This window comes from Puma concolor, chromosome D3 (assembly GCF_028749965.1).
Source record: "Puma concolor isolate L17-30 chromosome D3, mPumCon1.1.hap2, whole genome shotgun sequence".
In the NCBI taxonomy this organism is placed as follows: Eukaryota; Metazoa; Chordata; class Mammalia; order Carnivora; family Felidae; genus Puma; species Puma concolor.
Window position 1 is genome coordinate 67,409,115 of NC_141678.1, and position 21,364 is coordinate 67,430,478.

Consider the following 21,364-nt stretch of genomic DNA (forward strand, 5'->3'; position numbering starts at 1 on the left):
AAAAGTTTGCTTGAATGGAGGAAACTAGTATATAGCAACTCTCTGCACAATCTTCCTAATTTTTCCATAAATCTAAAAGTATTACAAATTTAATTAAGTAAACATTGTTTGAAGGTAGGGAAAAACAGACTGTGATCTAAATACCATTTCCCACAAAAGGAAACCAGGCTCCTTTAAAAAAATGGCTAACTCCAAGTCAGGGGTAGAAAATGCACAAGATGAGCCTAGAAGATTTTATCATACCAGAAAGCAAAGAAGTTATTAGACACTACTGGAATCTTGTCAGAAGGACACAGAAAACAATCCAATAGCCCCAAGACGACAACTGGACCATCGAAGACAACAAAAACCACATCAATTCAAACACATCAAATACATTAAAAATCATTCGTTCACAACAATACTTAAAACACATATACACAACTGGGGCACCTGGGGACTCAATCTGTTCAGCGTCCAATTCTTGATCTCAGCTCAGATCTTGATCTCAGAGTCATGAGTTCAAGCCCCACACTGGGCTCCATACTGGGCATGAAGCCTACTTAAAAAAAAAAACAAACCCAGGGGCACGTAGGTGGCTCAATCTGACTTCGGCTCAGGTCACGATCTCACAGTTCCTGGGTTCCAGCCCTAAACTGGGCTCCATGCTCACAGCTCGGAGCCTGGAACCTGCTTCAGATTCTGTGTCTCCCTCTTTGTCTGCTCCCCACTTACTTATGCTCTGTCTCTCAAAAAATAAATATTAAAACAAAATTTTTTTAACGAAAAAACCAAAAACCAAAAAATACAGCTCACTGATCTCTGTTACAGGATGTTGAGAAACTCATTATTCTGAAAATTGATAAAGGAAGTAAAACAATACAAAAAGATTTGTCAGTTAAAAAAAAAAAGCCATATGATTAATCTGCATTAATGCCAGAAAGGCATTTGAAGAAGTCCTATCTATCCATTATTGATAAAACTTCTCAATAAACAGAATGAAACTCTGTTAACATGATAAAGGGTAGCTATCAGAAATCAGTAGCAAATATCACCTTTAAAGATGAAACACTATATCATAAACACCTACAAAAGATAAGTTTTCTCATTGAAAGTTATTCTGAAGTATCTAGGCAATACAAATTGTCTACTACAAAAGTAGTAACATTTAGAGGTGCATGGGTGGCTCAGTTGGTTAAATGTCTGATTCTTGATTTTGGCTAAGGTCATAACCTCATGGTTTGTAAGATCAAGCCCCACACTGGGCTCTGCACTGAAAGCATGGAACCCACTTGGGATGCTCTCTCTCTCCTTCTCTGCCCCTTCCCCACCTGCACATAGTCTCTCAATCGCTCATCCTCTCTGTCTCTCTAAATACACATTTAAAAAAATAAAAGAAGTAACATATATAATTTGCAAATGACAGAACTTTCTACACTGTAAATGTAAAGAAGGGGCGCCTGCGTGGTTCAGTCGGTTAAGCATCCGACTTTGGCTCAGGTCATGATCTTGCAATTCATGGATTTGAGTCCTGCGTCAGGCTCTGTGCTGACAGCTCAGAGCCTGGAGCCTGCTTCAGATTCTGTGTCTCCCTCTCTCCCTGCCCCTCCCCTGTTCATACTATGTGTGTGTGTGTATGTCTCTCTCTCTCTCTCTCTCTCTCTCTCTCTCTCAAAAATAAACAAACATTAAAAGAATTTTTTAAAAAAAGGAAAAATAAAGAAATCCACTGAAAATTAAGACCTAATAATACTAAGTTAAGAAAATTTGTAGTTTTCTCTACATCAAATAGATTTTTAAGTGACTGATAAGGAAAACCAGTATTTTAAAAAGTCTAAATAACATAAAAATATAAAATGCAAAGGAATAAATTTAAAAATTTTGCAAGAGCTGCATAAAAGCAACAAGACATAAATGAACCCTTGAATAAATTAAGGAATATATCATGTTACTAAATAAAAATAGTAAATACTGAAAATATGTCAATAATCCTCAACTTTATTTTACAAATATAATAAAATTCCAATGAATAATGAGTTGAAGGGTTTCACAGATTAAAACTTATCATAAAAAACAAAATATATAATATGGCAGGTGGTGATGAATACAAAGAACAAAAATAATGGAAAAAAGGAAACATAATGAAAAGGTAAAGGATGTGCAATTTTAAAGAGGGAAGGTCTCATTCAGAAGGTAATTGAATAAGTAACTGAAGGAGTAACAAGGCACCCAATGGGTATATAAGGAAAAGCATTCCAAAGCATAGGCCACAACAGGTGCAAAAGCCTTTGAGGAAGAAAGCATGTCTAACACAGGGAAGGGAAAGTAAAAAGCTCATCACTGCTGAACCAGAGGAATCTAAGGTAGCAGAATGATAAGCAAAGAAAATGACAAACCCAGGAACGAGGCGATTAGCTTAAACATATATTTCCTATATAAAATTACAGTATCGGGGCGCCTGGGTGGCGCAGTCGGTTAAGCGTCCGACCTCAGCCAGGTCACAATCTCGCGGTACGTGAGTTCGAGCCCCGCATCGGGCTCTGGGCTGATGGCTCGGAGCCTGGAGCCTGTTTCCAATTCTGTGTCTCCCTATCTCTCTGCCCCTCCCCCGTTCATGCTCTGTCTCTCTCTGTCCCCAAAAAAATAAATAAAAAACGTTGAAAAAAAAAATAAATAAAATAAAATTACAGTATCAAATTTGTGAGGTTAAGAAATGACAGAACAAAACCTCCAGGCAACAATGGCATGTGTGTAGGTTGGTAGAGTGGAGAGCAGGTTGAAGTATTCTGTAGATTAAAATAGGATAGTTTTAGACTTACACGTATTAAAATTTCAAAAGAAAATTAAGAAAACTCTAAGAGTACGTGAGAAAGCAAATGGCAGGAAACATGAGAAAGAGGGCAGGAAAATATCAGCCCAAAAGGTGGCAAGAAAACAGATGGGGAGACAAAACACACAAAAAATGGATAGCACAGAATAAAGGAGTAAATACAAATACAATATAAATACATCAATAATCCCAACAAATAAAAAGGAAATAAACTTTCCAATTAAAACAGCAAGATTAGGAGATATCACTACAGAAACCACAGACATCAAAAAGATAGTACAAGAATACTAAGAACAACTCTATACATAGGAATTTGGCAATTTATATGAAAAGGACTTGGGGCGCCTTGGTGGCTCAGTAGGTTGAGCATCCAACTTCTGCTCAGGTCATGATCTCACCCTGTGTCAGGCTCCCATGTCAGGCTCGGTGCTGACAGCTCAGAGCCTGGAGCCTGCTTCGGATTCTGTGTCTCAATTTCTCTCTGCCCCTCCCTCACTTGTACTCTCTTTCTCAAAAATAAATAAACTTTTAAAAATATTAAAAAAAAAAAAAAAAGGACTAATCCCTTGAAAAATACAAACTACCCAACTCACCCAATATGAAATAGATAATTTTAATACCCCACCAACTACTCAGGAAATTTAATTCATAATTTTAAAACTTTCAAAAAAGAAATGATCAGGGCTAAATGGTTTTACTGGAGAATTCTACCCAACATTTAAAGGAGAACTAATATTGGGGTGTCTCAGTGGCTCAGTAGGTTAAGTGTCCGACTCTTGGTTTCAGCTCAGGTCTTGATCTCACAGTTCGTGAGTTCAAGCTCTGCATCAGGCTCTGTGCTGACAACATGGAGCCTACTTGGGAGTCTGTCTGTCTCTCTCCCTTTGCTATTGCCCTGCCCATGCATGCGCTCTCTCTCTGTTTCTCTCTCAAAATAATAAACTTAAAAAAAAAAAAAAAGAATTAACACTAATTTGATATCATTTCTTCCAGAAAATAGAAGATGAGAGAATACTTCTAAATTCGTTTTATAAATCTAATATCACCCTGATGGCAAAACCAGACAAAAGTAGTATAAAAATAAAAACTACAAGTAGTATAAAAATAAAACTACAAACCAATATCCATCACAACTATGGATGTTAAAATATTTAACAAAATGTTACCAAACAGAATTTTGTAATATACAAAAAAATTATATACCACGACCAAGTGAAGTTTATTCCAGGGATACAAGGCTAGTTCAATGTTTGAAATCAATGCAGTATACCTTAATAGCTAAAAGAAGAAAACCATATGATCAAAACAGTCAATGCAGAAAACGAATTTAATAAATTCAACACCCACTCATAACAAAAATTCTCAGAAAAATAGGAATATAGAACGTCCTCAACTTGATAGAAATTACCTACAACATATCTAGAGCTAACATTACGCTTTTCGGGAAAAGACTGAACACATCACCCCAAAATTGGAAATTAAGCAAGAATACCAATTCTCGCTCTGTTAATCAACATAGTACTGTAAGTTCTGGATAAGGGAAAAGAGAAGAAGAGGAAATAAATGGCATATAGTTTGGAAAGAAAAAAAAATTTTAATTGCCTGTATTTGCAAATCCCTCAAGACTCTATAAAACAACTCTTAAAACCAATAACTGACTTCAACAAGGTCACAGGAGACAAGACCAATACACAACCAATCAAATCTCTATATACTAACAAAGAACAGGTAAAAACACAAGTTAAAAACATGATACTATTCATAATCATTCCCCAAAAAATGAAAATGCATGTTTAAAAGTAAAACATACACAGGAATTATATACTGAAAACTACAAAATGCTAATGAAAGAGGTCCAAGAAAATCTAAATGAATGGATTCTCCATGGCTTTTAAAGATTCAACAAAGGAACTACATCAATTTTCCCTAAACTGACACAGATTTAACACAGTTTCTGCCCAAAGCCCACCAAGACTTCTTTATATAAATAAGATTATTCTAAAATTTTTCTGGAAAGACAAAGAAACTAGAAGAACTTAAACAATTTTAAAAAAATAGAAATCAGTCTATTTCATTTCACAACGTAGCTCTGTAATCAAGACTATGTGTTATTAACAGAAGTAACACATAGGTCTATTGAACAGAACAGAGAACCCAGAAACAGACCTACACAAATATGCCCAAAGAGGTTTTGACAAAGATGCAAAAGTAACTCAGTGGAGGAAAGACTGCCTTTCAACGAATGGTGCTGAAGCAAATTATGCATCCCACTATGTCTCACATTTCATACAAAAATTAACTCCAAACGAATCATGGACTTAAATGTTAGAATAAAGCTATACAGAAGAAAATCTTCAAGAGCTAGGGCTAGGTAAAGAGTTCTTAGACTTGACATTCAAAGCAAAATCCACAAAAGAAAAAATGATACATTGGACTTCATCAAAATTAAAAACCTGTGCTCTGCAAGACCCTGTTAAAAAGATGAAAAGACAGTCAACAGGCTTGGCAACAGTATTTGCAAACCACATTATCTAACAAAGGACTGGTATCTAGAATATATCTAGAACTGTCAAAACTCAACAGAAAAAAAATCCAATTTAAAAAAGAGCAAAGGGCATGAAGAGACATTTCATCAATAAGGATATACAGATAAAAAATAAGCACATGAAAATATGTTCAGTATCATTATAGCCACCAGGGGAATGCAAATTAAAACCTCACGGAAGGATCACTAGATACATACCAGAATGACTAAAATGAAAAACAGTGATAACACCAAATGCTGGCGAGGATGCTGAGAAACTGGATCGCTCCATACATTGCTGGTAGGGATGTAAAATGGTACAGCCACTCTGGAAAACAGTTTGGCAAGTTCTTAAAAAACTATATATACAATAACCATACAACCCAGGAACTGCACTCCTGGATATTTATCCCAGAGAAATGAAAACTTATGTTTACAAAAAAACTTTTGCAAAATCTTAAGGTACTTTTATTTGTAACAGCCCAAAACTCTAAACACGGATGTCTTTCAACAGGTAAATGGTTAAACAAATCCAAACCTATTAACACGTATGAATCTCCAGAGAATGATGCTGAATGAAAACAAAAACAAAGCAACAAAAAACAAACCCAAAGGTGACATACTGTATGATTCCATGTATATAACATTCTTAGAAAAGATAAAACCATAGAAATGAAGAACAGATGAGTGGGTCCGAGATATTAAGGAAATGGGAAGAAAGTGGGTGTAGTGATAAAAATGACAATACAAGGGGCGCCTGGGTGGCGCAGTCGGTTAAGCGTCCGACTTCAGCCAGGTCACGATCTCGCGGTCCGTGAGTTCGAGCCCCGCGTCAGGCTCTGGGCTGATGGCTCGGAGCCTGGAGCCTGTTTCCGATTCTGTGTCTCCCTCTCTCTCTGCCCCTCCCCCGTTCATGCTCTCTCTCTGTCCCCAAAATAAATAAACGTTGAAAAAAAATTAAAAAAAAAAAAAAAAAAAATGACAATACAGAGGAATCCTTATAGTGATGGAAATGGTCCATTATCTTGATTGTGTCAATGTCAATATCCTTGTGATATTGATATGGTTTTGCAAGATGTTACCACTATGGGAAACTAGGTATAGACTACGTGAAATGTCTCTGTACTATTTCTTAACTGTGAGCAAACTATTATCTTCATAAAAAGTTTAATTAAAAATTACAAAGACCAAGACTACCAGAGCAGATTAATTTTTTTAATTCAATAGCATGATATTCACAAGAGAGAAAACTAAAACAAAAGAACACAAAAATATAGGAGGGAGAATTTTAAAAATCAGAAAAAGTGAGCTGACCAGAAGAAAATACTATAATACAAAACAGTAGTATGTCATATAAAAAGCACTCATAGACATAGTCACCACATAGAATAAATATTCCAACTCAACAGGAAAATACACGCTTACACTTCCATGTACTAGTAACAAATATATTTTAAAAACTGGTAGAACTACAAGAAAAAAACTGGGGGAAAAAAACATTCTGCTGAAAGATTAACATACTTCGGCTCTCTAAAAACATACAGAAGATTTGAACAGAATTAACAAGCCTGACTACCAGACATGTACAAAACTGTGCTTACTACTGCAAAATACAAATTCTCTTCCATGTACAAACAAAAATAAAAACTGACCACAGTCTTATGAGATTTCAAAGGATTAGTAGCGTATAGATCATGCTTCCTAACCCAACACAATTACAAATCAACAACTAAAGAAACTCCCATGTGTTTAGAAATAAAATCTTTAAATAACTCATAAACTAAAGAATTCAAAGTGGAAAATTGTAAAGTACAAGTGAAAAATAATGAAATTATTGCACATCAAAACTTGTGTGATGCAGGCAAAGCAATAAAGACCTATGTTAAAAGCCTGAAAATTAAAAAGGCGTACAACTTAAGAAATTAGAAAAAGAATAGAAATAAACCCAAAAGAAGCTTAAGGAAACAAAGAGCAGAAATTAACGAATGGGGGAAGGAAACAATGAAGAACATTAAAAAACAGAAACAAAAACAAAAAAATAGGGATTTGGTTCTTTTTTAAGAAGTTTTTTTTTTTTTAAAGGCATTAAAAGAAAAAAGATAAAAGGGACATTAACTACAGACTACAAAATTAGAGATTAACAACTTAATACCATAAATTCAAGAATGTGAATAAAATGGACAACTTCTTATAAAAGTATAACCTACCAAAACTGGCTTGAAAACTGAAAATATGAACAATCCTATAACCAAAGCAACTGAATCAGTGGTTAAGAAGTGTCCCACAAAGAAAACACCAGTAAAAATTTTACCAGGGAGTCTACCAAACACTTAAACAGATCACTCTAATCTTAAATAAATTCTTCCACAAGAAGAAAAATGTATTTTTTTAATTATAAGTCAATATTACTAATTATCAGAAAAAACTTAAATTCACTATCTTCAATTTGAGTCCAATAATGAAAAAGGAAACAAATCAAGGTTGACTTTATACTTGAAATTATATGTATTTCACCATGTTAACAGGTTATTAAAGAAAAACATCTCAAAAAATGCAGAGAAGGCTTTTGATAAAATTCAACATCCATTCAAGACTTTTTTTTTCCTTTAGCAAGCTAGTAATAGAAAGGAACATCCTTAACCTGAAAAGATTATCTACAATAAACCTACAGCAAGCATCATACTTAACTGTGAAACTTTGAAAGCATTCCCTTTAAAATCAGGAACAAGATCAGGATGCCCCCATCACCGCTTCTATTCAACATTGTACTGGAGATCCTAGCCAGCACATTAAGACAAGAAAAAGAAAGAAAGAAAAAAAAAGCATAAGAATTGGAAAGGTGGAAACAAAGAGGTCATTATTCACAGATAGGTCTGTCTACACAGAAAATCCAAAAGAATTCTACAGATAATTTATCACATTTAGGAGTAAAGCAAGGTTGTTACACAAAGTCAAATTGTGCTTCTATACACCAGCAAGGTAGAAAATTATGAAAAGACATAATTTATGATTTGATACAAAAAAATAAAGCACCTAAAAATAAATCTAACAAAATATTTGCAATAGCTTAATGGAAGAAAATTACAAAACTTTATGAAAGATATTGTAAAAGACCTAAATAAATGAAGATCACAATGTTCATGGTTAAGAAAATTTCATTCTCTCCAAACTGGCTTACAGATTCAGTGCATTTCTCATCAAAATCCCAACAGATTGTGCATGTTTGCCTGCGTCTACATAACTTAAAAAAAATGATTTTAAAATTATACAGAGGATCAAACAGCCAAGAAGTTCCCTCAAGAACTACAAGGGAGGAGGAACTGACCTACTTCTTATCCCTCAATGATGGGTAAACAGTTTGAGACCAACCCTCTCTGTGAAAATTTAAAAACGGAATATAATATGAAAAACATCCATCTGAAGGCATGAAGCACTATCAAGTCAGCAAGGACGTGAGAGGCCAACACTGTGGAAAGAAGGGAAGTCTAGAAAATAGAGTCCAACATTTGAGGCCTCTTTTCGCCTAGAAATATTTGCCAATGGGAAAAGGGCAATGGATAGGTTGAGAAGTCAAGATCTTTGAATAGACTTATAGGGCTGGGGAATCGAGAAGATTACTAACAAAATATAAACCTGCAAAAGCTGATATCTGGTATATATGATGAACTCCTACAAATCAGTATGAAAAAGATAGATGGCCCAAAAATGGGCAAAAAATCTGGCAGGTCATATTAATAAAGACTGCCAAATGGGCAATAAATATATTAAAAAGGGCTTAAAATCATTACTCATAAGGAGAATGCAAATTAAAGTCACCATTCACCAAAATGTCTAAAATTAAAAGAGTAGACAAGAAAGAACATGGAACTGGAACCCGTATTTTGCTAGTGGAAAGGAATGAACAAACTACAACTACCTACAAATGAATCTTGTAAACAAAATTGAGGAAAAAGTCAGACGCAAACAATATATACATCATACAATTCCATTTATATAAGGCTCAAAAAATAGACAAAACTAATCTAAGACTAACGTCAAGCCAGTAGTACCTTTCAGGAGGCAGAGGTTAGTCATTGGGAGGGAACTCAAGAGGAGTCTCTAGGGTACTGGTAATGTTCAATTTCTTCATCTACAGATGGTTATATTGAAAAAAAATCATTCAGCTGTACTCTCACGATCTATGTATTTTCTATATGAATGCCCTAGAGCAACAGAAGTTTTTGTGGAAGTTGTTACAGAGTTAAGAGAAATTAAGACAATTTGATGGTGCTGTTAGCACAGACTAAGAGGTAAGAATCCAGAAAGCACAGACAGATCCGATCGTAGAACTATTACAAATTAGTAAAAAAAAAAAAAAATATATATATATATATATATATATATATATATATACATGCTAGTACAAACACATGCAAAAGACACAGAATAGGCAATCAGAATCTCCGAAGAGTTAAGAAAATGGTAATAAGCATAATAAAAGATGCTCACCTTCTTACCAAAGGAAAACATTAAAATCCAACAAGTGAAATTTTATACTCATTGGCAAAAACTTTCAATTTGATAAAAGTTAAGTGTTAGCAAGAAAGCTAAGCAATGAAAACTTCTGCATTGATGGAGAGAGCAAATATTGACACAACCTTTAGAAAACAATCTAGCATCATCCAGTATTTGAAGATACACACACCCTTAAATCCCAGCAATTCTACTCCTAGAATTTGTATGGTGAAGTGTACAAATATTTATACTAAATGAGATCACTAAATTCACAAACAGTGTCACATCAGTGCAGGGTAAGTTTACAGAATTTTTTTTTTGCATTTTCAAAACTTTTTGGATTTCCAAAGTGTAGACAAGGAATGTGAGAGACTATAATAGGAAAAAAATGGAAACTACACAAACTTCCAACAAGAGAATGGATAAAGTGGTATTCATACAGTGGAAAATTAAAAACAATGATAAAAAACCTCAAATACAGTATTATTCCATTTGTATAAAATGTTTAAGCACATAAAAACTTACATAGATATAACATGATTTTATATACCTATAAAATAATAACATGATATCATGTTATCATGGATTAAACCAGGAAAGGGCACCCTGCTGACCTAATGAACTATTTTCTTAACTTACATGATGGCTATATTCATGTTTATTTACCTGTACCTTCACCTGTTATAAATAATCTTTTGTATTTATGAAAGAACTTAAACATTTAAGAAATAAAAAAGGGTAGCATGGTGTACCCAAATACACAAACCACGATTACAATAAGAGAATTGTCTCAAGAGACCTTTTAAAAGCAACTAGCATCCTCAGTTCAAGGCATTTTTCCCCATAAAAAGAAGACAAGTTGCCACAGAAAGAAAGAAAGAAAGAAAGAAAGAAAGAAAGAAAGAAAGAAAGAAAGAAAGAAAGAAAGAAAAAAAAAAAAAAAAGAAAATTAAAGATTCTATAAACTAAAAATACGATCACTGAAATAAATTCTATGGAAGAGTTCAAAAACAAAACCAAGGAAACCTTCAGATAAATAAACATCTATCTAGAAGTCCAACATTCACCCATCAAGAGTCTCACAGAAAACAAAAAAGGAGGGAAAGAAATTATCAAAGAAATAGAAGACAGTCTCCAGACCTGGTGAGTCTTAGAACTGAAAAGTTACTCCCCCAAGAATGAAAAAAGGCTTACAACCAGACATATTTCACAAAATACGAAAGATAAAAAGATCACCATAAAGATTTTAAACAAGATGACTACAAAAGGATAACCATAGGATTTGTAACTGGACCTATATTAGCAACATTGGATGTTTTAAATTCCTAGAGTAAAGTTTTCAAAATCCGTAAGGAAAAACCATACTACCAATTTATAGTTCTACATCTAAACTTCCAATCAGGAACAAAGGCCAAGTCATTTTTCAGATACTGAAGAAATTAAGACTGTTCATCACGTGTCCTTACTAAAACAACTATTCATGATGACATTCCAGTAATATTAAAAAAGGAATTTAAAAAAGACACGGGATTCAAGCAACAGACCTAATCCAGGAGTACAATGTAAGCCCAGGATGACAGCTGTACAGCAGAACTAGACAGCAAGCTGCCCAAATAAGAAAAGGAAGGTTGAGAGCTCCAGAAAGCCTACCTTCAAGAAAAGCTGAATGGTTACATATAAGAACACATTATAATATTAAATTTAAAAAATAATTTCCATAAGCTCTCCTCACCCAAGCAGGACTTTATTACATTTCTCCTTAAAGGAGCACAGGTTTAGTAACACAAGCTCTTCTATAGCTCCACATTACTTGGTTTTACAGTGACTAATATTTCTATCAGGATACATATTACAAAGGCTGGTCATCAGTACTCAATTTCTACAATCTTCCTATATAAGCACAGAAAAGCTTAGAAAAGTTATAATATAAAAGCTATAAATCTTGACAATGCAACAGAAAATGAAGGTTACAAGCAGACAAAGGGTGGAGGTAGGAGAAACAAAGGGAAGTGAACTGGGAACTGAAAAGATGTTGTCTAAAACTGATCAGTCAAGAAACAGAAGTTTAACTATTATGAAAAGTAATAATTAGGGGCGCCTGGGTGACTCAGTCGGTTAAGTGTCTGACTTCGGCTCAGGTCGTGATCTCATAGTTTGTGAGTTCAAGCCCTGCATCGGGTTCTGTGCTGACAGCTCAGAGCCTGGAGCCTGCTTCGGATTCTGTGTCTCCTCTCTTTGCCCCTCCCCGACTTCTGCTCTGTCTCTCAAAAATAAATAAACGTAAAAAAAATAAAATAAAATAAAAAGTAAAATTAACACGAGAATTAGAAACAAAAAAGAGTTTTTGCTCAAAACTGGGGAGGGGGTGGGATTTATGACTTGGGCCTCTTGGGCTCTGTCCCCTTCGCTCCCCCACAAGCATTTATTTCACTCCTCTGCCTTGGGTCTGTAATCTCTGCCACTTAACCCCCTCTTCTGTCTCAGACTTACATGTAGGCAGTAGGTCTGAGCTCTTTCCCTTCCTGGGTTGCTGAGAGATGCCTTTCTTCAGAAAACCTTTGGGATTTGGATTTCCCCAAGAACATGGAGGATGGAATACCCATTCTTGGATCTTATCTTTCCCCCTGACCCAAAACTTCCCACAAAAATGTCTCCAAAAAACAAAAAACAAAAAACACCTTCCTGAGATGTAAACCTTCTGTCCCACCCACTAACTGCCAATTCTCCCAGACTGAAGAGGGGTGAATAACTGGGCATATGTGAGGGAGCATTTCTGTGTCAGAGATGTATGGAGTCAGGAGATAGCCACCTTCATACACTGATGTGTGCAAAGAGGAATAAAACAGATCTCCTTTTAAAAAAAAATGTAGTTGGTAGAAGAAAATAGATAGCCAACAGACACATGAAAAGATCCTCAACATCACTCATCATCAAGAAATGCAAATCAAAACTACAACGAGATATTACCTCACACCTGCCAGAATGGCTGAAATCAATGACACAAGAAACAAGTGTTAGTAAGGATGTGGCCAAAGGGGAATGGACCTCCCTGCACTGTTGCTGGGAATGCAAACTGGTGCAACCACTCTGGGAAACAGTATGGAGGATCCTCAAAAAGTTAAAAATAGAACTACCCTATGATCCAGCAATCTCATCACTAGATTTTTACCCAAAGAATATGAAATACCAATTCAAAGGGATATAAGCACCCCATTGTTCACAGCAATATTATTATCTACAATAACAAATTACAAAAAAGCCCAAGTATCCATCAATACAGGAATGGTTAAAGATGTGGCTGGTCACACACACACACACAAGAATATTACTTAGCCATAAAAAATGAAAACTTGTCATTTGCAATGACACCGATGGACCTACAGAGTATTATGCTAAGTGAAATATGTCAGAGAGAGACCAATACAATTCTACTCATGTGGAATTTAAGAAACAAATGACCAAATGGGGGGGGGGGGGGGGGGGGGGGACTAGAGACCAGGGCAAACCAAACCAAACCAAAAATAAAAACCCCAAACACGGTTAAAAGCAGTTACATCAGGAATGGAACCTTGGAACCTACTGGGAAAGAAAGGAAGGGCTTTTACTTTCCCTTAGGAGTTTTTCTATACTATCTACACAGTATTGCTTTCATTTGGGGGGGGGGGGAAATGAGGAACGGAGCAAAGAATAAAAACTATTATTAAAACCAGGGTACCTCAGTCAGTTAAGAGTCTGACTCTGGATTTCAGCTCACGTCATGATCTCACAGTTCATGAGGTCAAACCCCACATCAGGCTCCATGCTGACGACATGGAGCCTGCTTGGGATTCTTTCCCTTCCCCTCTCTCTACCTCTCCCAAGCTCAAGCTCGCACGCTCTCTCAAAATAAACAAATAAACTTAAAAAAATTATTATTAAAACCACCTTCCAGGTTAAAGAAAAAGTGAAATAACTTGGCCACGGTCATACAGTCAAGAGCTACTCATCCCAAAGCTAATACCAAAAAGGAAGGGAGGGAGGGAGGGAGAGAGAAAGAGAGAGAGCAAGAGAAAGAAAAGAAAACAACAACTGTCTGGCAACATTATCAAGAAGTGCTTTTATTGACCTGCATGAATAATCAAATGGAGCACTCTGAATGGCTATGTTAGGCTTATACTGTTCTCTGCAAAGTCACAAAAATTCTTGTGTCAAACCAGTCTTCCAATAAAGTCTAGGAAACAAGTCACATTACCAGAGGATTCAAAGTAAACATTCATAAAGAATAGTTTGGACTATGATACCAAATGATTCCACACATCACTTTTATTTCCACTGTGCAATTTCTTAAACTCAACAAATAATGCTGGGCAATTAGATATCCACATGCAAAAGAAGATTGAATCCTACCTCACCCCATAAACAAAAATGAACTCAAAATGGATCAACAACCTAAATGTAAAAACTAAAACTATAAATACAAACTCTTACATGAAAACAAACATAAATCTTTATGATATTGGATCAGGCAATGTTTTCTTATCAAAATTAAAAGCAAGAAAAGAAAAAAGTGATAAATTAAACTTTGTCAAAATGTAAAAACTATTGTATTTCAAAGTACATTATGCAGAAAGTTAAATGACAGTCCATAAAAAGGACTAAAATACTTGCAAACCATGTATCTGATAAAAAAAAAAAAAAAAAAAAAAAACCATGTATCTAGACTATATAAAGAAGTTGAACTTGGGGTGCCTGGGTGGCTTGGTCGGTTAAGCAGCCAACTTCGGCTCAGGTCATGATCTCACAGTCCATGAGTTTGAGCCCCGCGTCGGGCTCTGTGCTGACAGCTCAGAGCCTGGAGCCTGTTTCAGATTCTGTGTCTCCCTCTCTGCCCCTCCCCTGTTCATGCTCTGTCTCTCTGTCTCAAAAATAAATAAACGTTAATTTTTTTTTTTAAAGAAGTTGAACTTAAAAAACAAAAACCCAATTTATAAGTGAGCAAAAGGTTTGGGGCACCTGGGTGGCTCAGTCAGTTGGATGTCCGACTTCAGCTCAGGTCATGCTCTCGCAGTCTGTGAGTTCCAGCCCCGCGTGGGGCTCTGTGTTGACAGCTCGGAGCTGGAGCCTGCTTCAAATTCTGTGTCTCCCTCTCTCTCTCTCTGCCCCTCCCCGCTTGTGCTCTGTCTCTGTCTCTCTCTCTCTCTCAAAAATAAATAAACATTAAAAAGCAATAATAATAAATAAAATAAAAAAATAAAAATGGGCAAAAGGTTTGAATAGACATTACTCCAAAGAAAACATGCAAATGGCCAATAAGCACATGAAAAGATGCTCAACATCTTAGTCACCAGGGAAAAGCAAATCAAAATCACAATGAGAGCCCACTTTACACCTGTGTGGGTGAGGATATGGAGAAATCAGAACTCATAACCACTAGCAGGAATGTAAAATGACGTAGCGAAAGTTTGGCAGTTCCTCAAACACTTAAACCGAGTCACCACATGTACCCAATAAGGCCCCTCCTATGTAACTACTCAAAATAACTAAAAATGTATGTCCATACAAAACTTATACACATGTTCATACTAGCCATGTTCATACTAGCCAAAGAGTGAACATCACCCAAATGTACATAAATTCATGAATGAATAAACAAAATGCGGTATATTCCATACAATGGACTATTACTCACCCATAAAAAAGGAATGAAGCACTGATACATGCTACCACATGAACCTTGAAAAGGTTATGTTAAATGAAAGAAGCCAGACACAAAAAGCCATGTGTACGAATCTATTTCTATGAAATGTCTAAAACAGACAAATCCATAGAGACAGAAAGATTACTGGAATCTGAGGGCTGGGCAAAAGAAGGAACAGGAAGTGACTGCTAACGAGTATGGGGTTTCTTTTGGGGTGATAAAAATGTTCTGGAATTATGGTGGTGATGCTTGCACAACTTTGTGAATAGACCAAAACTACTTTAAAAGGCTTAGTTTTAGGGGTGCCTGGGTGGCTCAGTCAGTTAAGCATCCCACTCTTGATTTCAGTTCTGTGCTGATGGCCCCCTCCCCTTTCTCTCTCAAAAATAAACATTTTTTTTTAAAGACTGAACTTTATGGCATGTGAATTATATCTCAATATACATATTGTATAGGTATTGTATATGTACATTATATGTATATTGTATACATATACAATATGTATATTGAGATATAATTCTCAATTTATCTCAGCCTCAAATTTCTCTCAAAAATAAACATTTTTTTAAAGCCTGAATTTTATAGTATGTCAATTTTATCTCAATAAGAAAATTTAAAAATAAACTAGCTAAGATGCAATCCAGAAAAACAAAGGCAAAATGCCAAGAAAAGAGAAACATTTGGACAATATTATACTTAGAAAAGTGCCAGCTTTATCAGAAAAGATATTCATGTTTACTAGAGGGAGGGGACGGACCTAAGGACCAAACCAATGCAAAAATATCTACTATAGCTAAGAATATCTTGGCTTACTATTAAAAATTATCTATTTAAGTTAAATATTGAGGTGAGAATTTGCTTTCATAGGCAAGATCTCAAGTGAAGTCATCTTTGAAATTTTAGTTGTGTCCAATGATGGCTTTGAATCATACGGTAGATTCTGTTACATCTGTCATATATATTAGTCTATTTTCTTGCCCATTAGTTGGGGGGTATTACGAAAGATGAAGAACTCTAACCTCAAATCCCCGATTCACTTCTGATGCTCCCTCTACATCCCAAGAGCATCTGAAGCTACCAGAATGGCAAGTCTTCCTAGGTGTAAAGAACCAAACAAATCCTCAAGCTTTCTAGGTAGAAAATCGCTGTTCTAGAAGTACTTAAGACTCAGCATAAACGATCTTCTGCATCTGGTTTACCAGTATCTATCAAGAAAGTTATGATCACTCACTTTCACTTGCCCAAATACACACCAAGACTTTGCACACACACTCACTCTCGTTCTGACACACACAGGGATAATAAACTCAATGCACAAAAAGGATGAGGATGAGGAATACAGGAAAAAGAGACTTAAAAAAAAAATTACTGCAATAGATCCCCCCTCCATCCCCACACTCCGGTGGTGAGAAGTAAGGAGAGTGGACTAACGAGGTTAAAGTAGCAGGAACCTTTTTTTTTTTAATGTTTATGTATTTGCTTACTTACTTATTTAGAGAGAGATTGTGTGCACTTGAGCAGGGGAGGGGTAGACAGAGAGGGAGAGAGAATCCCAAGCAGGCTCTCTGCTGCCAGCATGAGCCCGATACGGGGCTCAAACCCACGATCCGTGAGATCATGACCTGAGCCAAAACCAAGAGTTGCACACTTAGAGAGCCACCCAGGTACCCTAGCAGGAACCTTTTTAAGAAAGACTGCCAAAAGACTGCACCCGCAGCCCACAGTATACAATTACGCAACTGGAAGAGGAAGACAAGGATTACAAAAAAAGCCACTCTGGTTGAAAGAATGAGGGACTTCAGGACCCCCACTTTTCTGCCTCTGTGCTTAGCTCTGCTACAGACTATCGTGGGGGGAAAGGAAGGTGGCAATAAGAGAGGCCCAGGCCATCAGATCTTATGAGCTTGTCCCAGGTTTTTTCATAACTAGCTAACTAGTAAATTCACAAACTTCTACCAACATAAATGCTATAAACGGGCAACCAGTGGATTGAATAATTTCTTCTCTAGCACCTTGAAAGTTTCAAATACATGACACATTATAATCATCCTTGACTACTCAGCCCACAATTTCCATACTGAGAACTTGCTCTTTCCTTTCCCCCAATCCATCAAGATAATCTCATGAGTCAGGTCTGCGTAATAGGACTCTAACCTTCTGGCCATAGATGCTTAGAACACAGGTGGATGCTCACCTAAGCTCAGCCAGTCAGACCCTCTCTCTCAGAAGAACTAGAAGAAAGGTGTGCTGGTATTCTATTAAAATGAAAGCAGCAAAGCATAGAACTGCCATATTCTGCTATGACCGGACAAGAACTCCGGTATTGGCTTACACAGCAGTCTCAAAAACTAAGATCCTCTGGCAGCCTCTTAAGGTTCCACAGACGTTGCCTCATCAAATATCCCCCACCCCACCCCAAGCTTACAAAGCAAAGGCACAGGAGTCACTAAAGAACAGTGAGGATGACCTTTCCCAGCATTCCTGACCTCCAGTACAGGAGAGGGCAGCAGAGCCAGAGTGACCTGCTCTGGTTATACATGCCCCTAGGGAGTAGCCCTGAATGATGATGGCTAAAGATAATGGAAATCCCTTCAGCAGCAGAATTAGCAGCCAAATACGTGACATCCAGGTCGGCTATTTTTTCTACTGCCAAGTTAACCAACAAACTAATGCTGGCTATTTTTCCTGGTCCTTTAATTTACTTGACTATCTCTCTGATCCTCAGAATATATTCTGAAACAGAGACCATTTAGAATGCCCTACATGTTTCTTCCCCTTTTCCTTTCTATTAGATTTTCAGTCAGCTGTCCTATTTCCCCTCCAGTATTGTATGTCACACAAGAAGGGCATTGGCTATTTATCATTCAGTTTAGCTCACAGATTGCAGGATGATGGCTAGCAGCACCAGGTGGACCTGCAGGAAACTGCACACAAGATAGACTCTAAAGCCACACATCTGAGGTTAAAAACCTCAGGTCTTCCAGCTCAAGCTGTGTCAGGTTATTCAATCTGTCTCAATTTCTTCTGACAATTTCTTCTAACAATTCTGTTACAACTGTCCTGAGAATTAAACAAGTATATGAAGTGCCTAGACCACAGCCAGGCATGTAATAGCCACTATATGACAATGGATACCTGCCATTATCATCATCACTGTTTGAAATGGGGGGGCAGGGCACAGAGAGGGACAGTGCACCTTTAAATGTAGAGGGTGCTGCTGAGCAACTAAGGCAAAGACTGGGATTGATGACTCTTCCAGCATCTATCTGCACACCTTCCCCTCCTCTGAAAACTCTCCCCAGTCAGTCTCTGTTGGGCACCTGATGTGAACTGTGCAAGAGGGGCCATCTTCCATCAAGTATAGGGAGAAGCAAAGACAGCTGGTTTACAGAAAGAGATGATGCAGCTGACCCACAAAACAAATTGTGGAGGGGAAGATGAGGGAGGGGGAAGAAGGAGAGGGCCAAAGGGGGAAAGGAGGTGGGGGAAGAGAAAAGGAAGAAGAGAAAGGTAGACCCAAAGAGAGAAAAAGCTTGCTTGGTTGCCAACCACTTTGCAGTTCCACTTAGAACCTCAGCACTGACTGCCCTTTGTGCCCTCTACCGGTAAATAAATCCTCCCCTTTTTATTAAGATTGACCAACAACATTTATAAAAGTCTAACACAAGTCTTGGAAAGATTTTCATCAACAAAAATCTTAGAAGAGGATAATGTGTATGCATATACTACTACGCAAAAATTAAGAGGATACTGCAGGTTAAAAAAAAAAAAATAGCCTCAATTTCAGTTTTCTCAACCAATCCTAAACCTAACGTATTAATTTACATAGCTGAGGCTCAGGCCTGGCTGTTTCAAAAGCTCCACAGGTGTTAAAAGCTCCACAGCTGGGGCTCTGGACACAACAACCCTTACACTTACAAACACGAACACCCCTTAACCTACTGTTAAGGTTCTCTGCATAAACTAACATGGGGCATAAAATGCATTAATGCACTTTTCACTAGGAATTAAGCAATTCTTTTTGAAACAAAAGACGGGAAAATGGCAGGTATTTTGCAAACTATAACACACTCTCCCTTTAGATCGGAATCACCAATCCGTTCTTTTGCTGATGTCCACTGTATCAGCCAGGTAAGCAGCCAACATCCTTCCCCGACTCCATCTCTCGTCGAAAAAACAATAAACATACAAAACTGAATCTTTTATCGGATTCCTCTTCCTTTCTATTCCAAAAAAGTAACCCTGATATCCTACCTCTGTGACGCAAAAAGATTGCAGTTAATTTCAAGTTCACATTCATCTCTACTTTGACTTTTTTTTAAAAATCAGGGTTTTCGTCCTTAAGTAATCCATTTACGTCGCCAATAATTCAGGGATCCGTAAAACATAAATTCTGTTCGTTTACCACAGTTTTGTTTCAGTTGAGGACTCTGAAGGTTAGCAGCCCGGAGAAAGCTATCTTTTCCGTTCCATCCCCAGCACACCCATTTTCAAACCTCTACTATACAAAGATATCAACAATAAAGTTGTGACCTTGTTTTAAGGCTACGAAGAAAAAATGTTTTCCCTCAAGAGCAAAACGAGTTCACAAACCTCCTGACAACACGGCCTTTGCGGGTGTTCTACCACCGCACTAAGAAAATATTCAAGGTTTAAGGTCGATTACTAAAAGCAATGCTCCCCCAAAGACCACGCTTCTCTCAAAGAGGAAGCACTGGTAGGTGGAAGGGGCCTTTCTCGTGACAGATCTCACTAAACAGTAGCATCAGCCACAAGAGAGGATTCCTAAACGCAACTTCACGTTTCAGAAAACAGTCTCCCACCAAGTGAGTAACGTGGAGACTTCTGAATCGCCACGCACACGTACACCCCGTAAAGGTGGAAAAGCAAATCCCGCTTCCCACCTCAGCCCTCAAACGAGGCAGGAGGGTCCCCAACGAGCCCCTCCCGACGGCGGCCCCAGCCCCGCGCCAGGTGTGCGGACCCCCGGCCGGACCCACCGACCGCTGGCCGGGGCCCAGGGTCCGCCGCCCCCGCGCGGCCCGGGCGTCCTCGGCCGCCTCGCTCCCCTCCCCTCCCCCGCCCGCGCCCGCTCGGACTCGGGCCGGGCTAGCGGCTCCGCCAACCGGTCCCCGCGAAACAAGAAGGTGGCGGCCGGCGACGCTGCGGCTTCCCCGCCTCCCCTCCCCTCCCCCGCGGCCTCCGCTCTCCACTCCCGCGCCCCCGCTTACCCTCAACTCCTCGAAATCCGCCATTTTACACCACCCGCGGGCGCCGCTGCCGCCACAGCACCCCCTCCCGCTGCCGCCAACGACGCCGCCGCCACCACGGCCGCCGCCGCCGCCTCCAGCACCATCCTGCACTGGGCGCCGCTGAAGACGCCGCGGCCGCTGCCGCCGCCGCCGCTGCCGCCGCCGGGCCTGTCACGTGACCGGCGCGGGAGCTCCGCCCCCGGGGCGCGCGGGCCCCGCCCTCCGGCGCCCCCACCCCCACCCCACCCCCGGGCCCACCACCTTCCGCCCACGTCTTCCGCCCGGGCTCCAGTCGCGCGGCGTTCGCCGCGCGTCAGCTCCCGCCCTCTCCCGCGGCCTACCCGCCTCCCGCACGCCTTCCATCGCCCGGGCCTGCGGCCGTGCACCCCTCGGCCCCGCACGGCGCCTCCCTCCCCTGGAAGCGCGGTGGCGACTGAGCGTTACCGGCCGGCCCGCGGGAGCGCCTGGCCCGGGGGAGCGGCGGAGAGGAAGAAGAGGTGAACGGGACTCCTGACTCCTGGCGGCAACATTTCGGGAAAATTCTAACGGTGCCCTTCCACACGGTGGCTGTAGCTGGAGGAAGCAGCCGCAGATAAAACCATCCCCCA

The 21,364-nt window shown here is 38.8% G+C and overlaps 1 protein-coding gene across 10 annotated transcripts in view; it reads right to left on the reverse strand.

Moving 5' to 3' along the window:
- PIAS2 (protein inhibitor of activated STAT 2) overlaps positions 1 to 20,920 on the reverse strand; it is a 97,642-nt gene extending 76,722 nt beyond the window's left edge. For 2 of the 10 annotated variants that reach the window (XM_086682896.1, XM_086682897.1), the window contains exons 1-3: positions 20,736 to 20,917; positions 8,022 to 8,110; positions 5,553 to 5,661 (exon numbers count right to left, since the gene is read on the reverse strand). Coding sequence is in view for 2 of the 10 variants with exons in the window: in XM_086682894.1 (XP_086539020.1) it covers positions 20,736 to 20,759 (24 nt within the window). In the remaining 8 variants the exon portion in view is untranslated. Of the gene's footprint in view, positions 1 to 5,552; positions 5,662 to 8,021; positions 8,111 to 20,735 lie in introns of those variants that run through there. The other 8 variants (XM_086682895.1, XM_086682898.1, XM_086682894.1 and 5 more) reach the window with 5 other exon arrangements.
- Between the last annotated feature and the right edge of the window lie 444 nt (positions 20,921 to 21,364).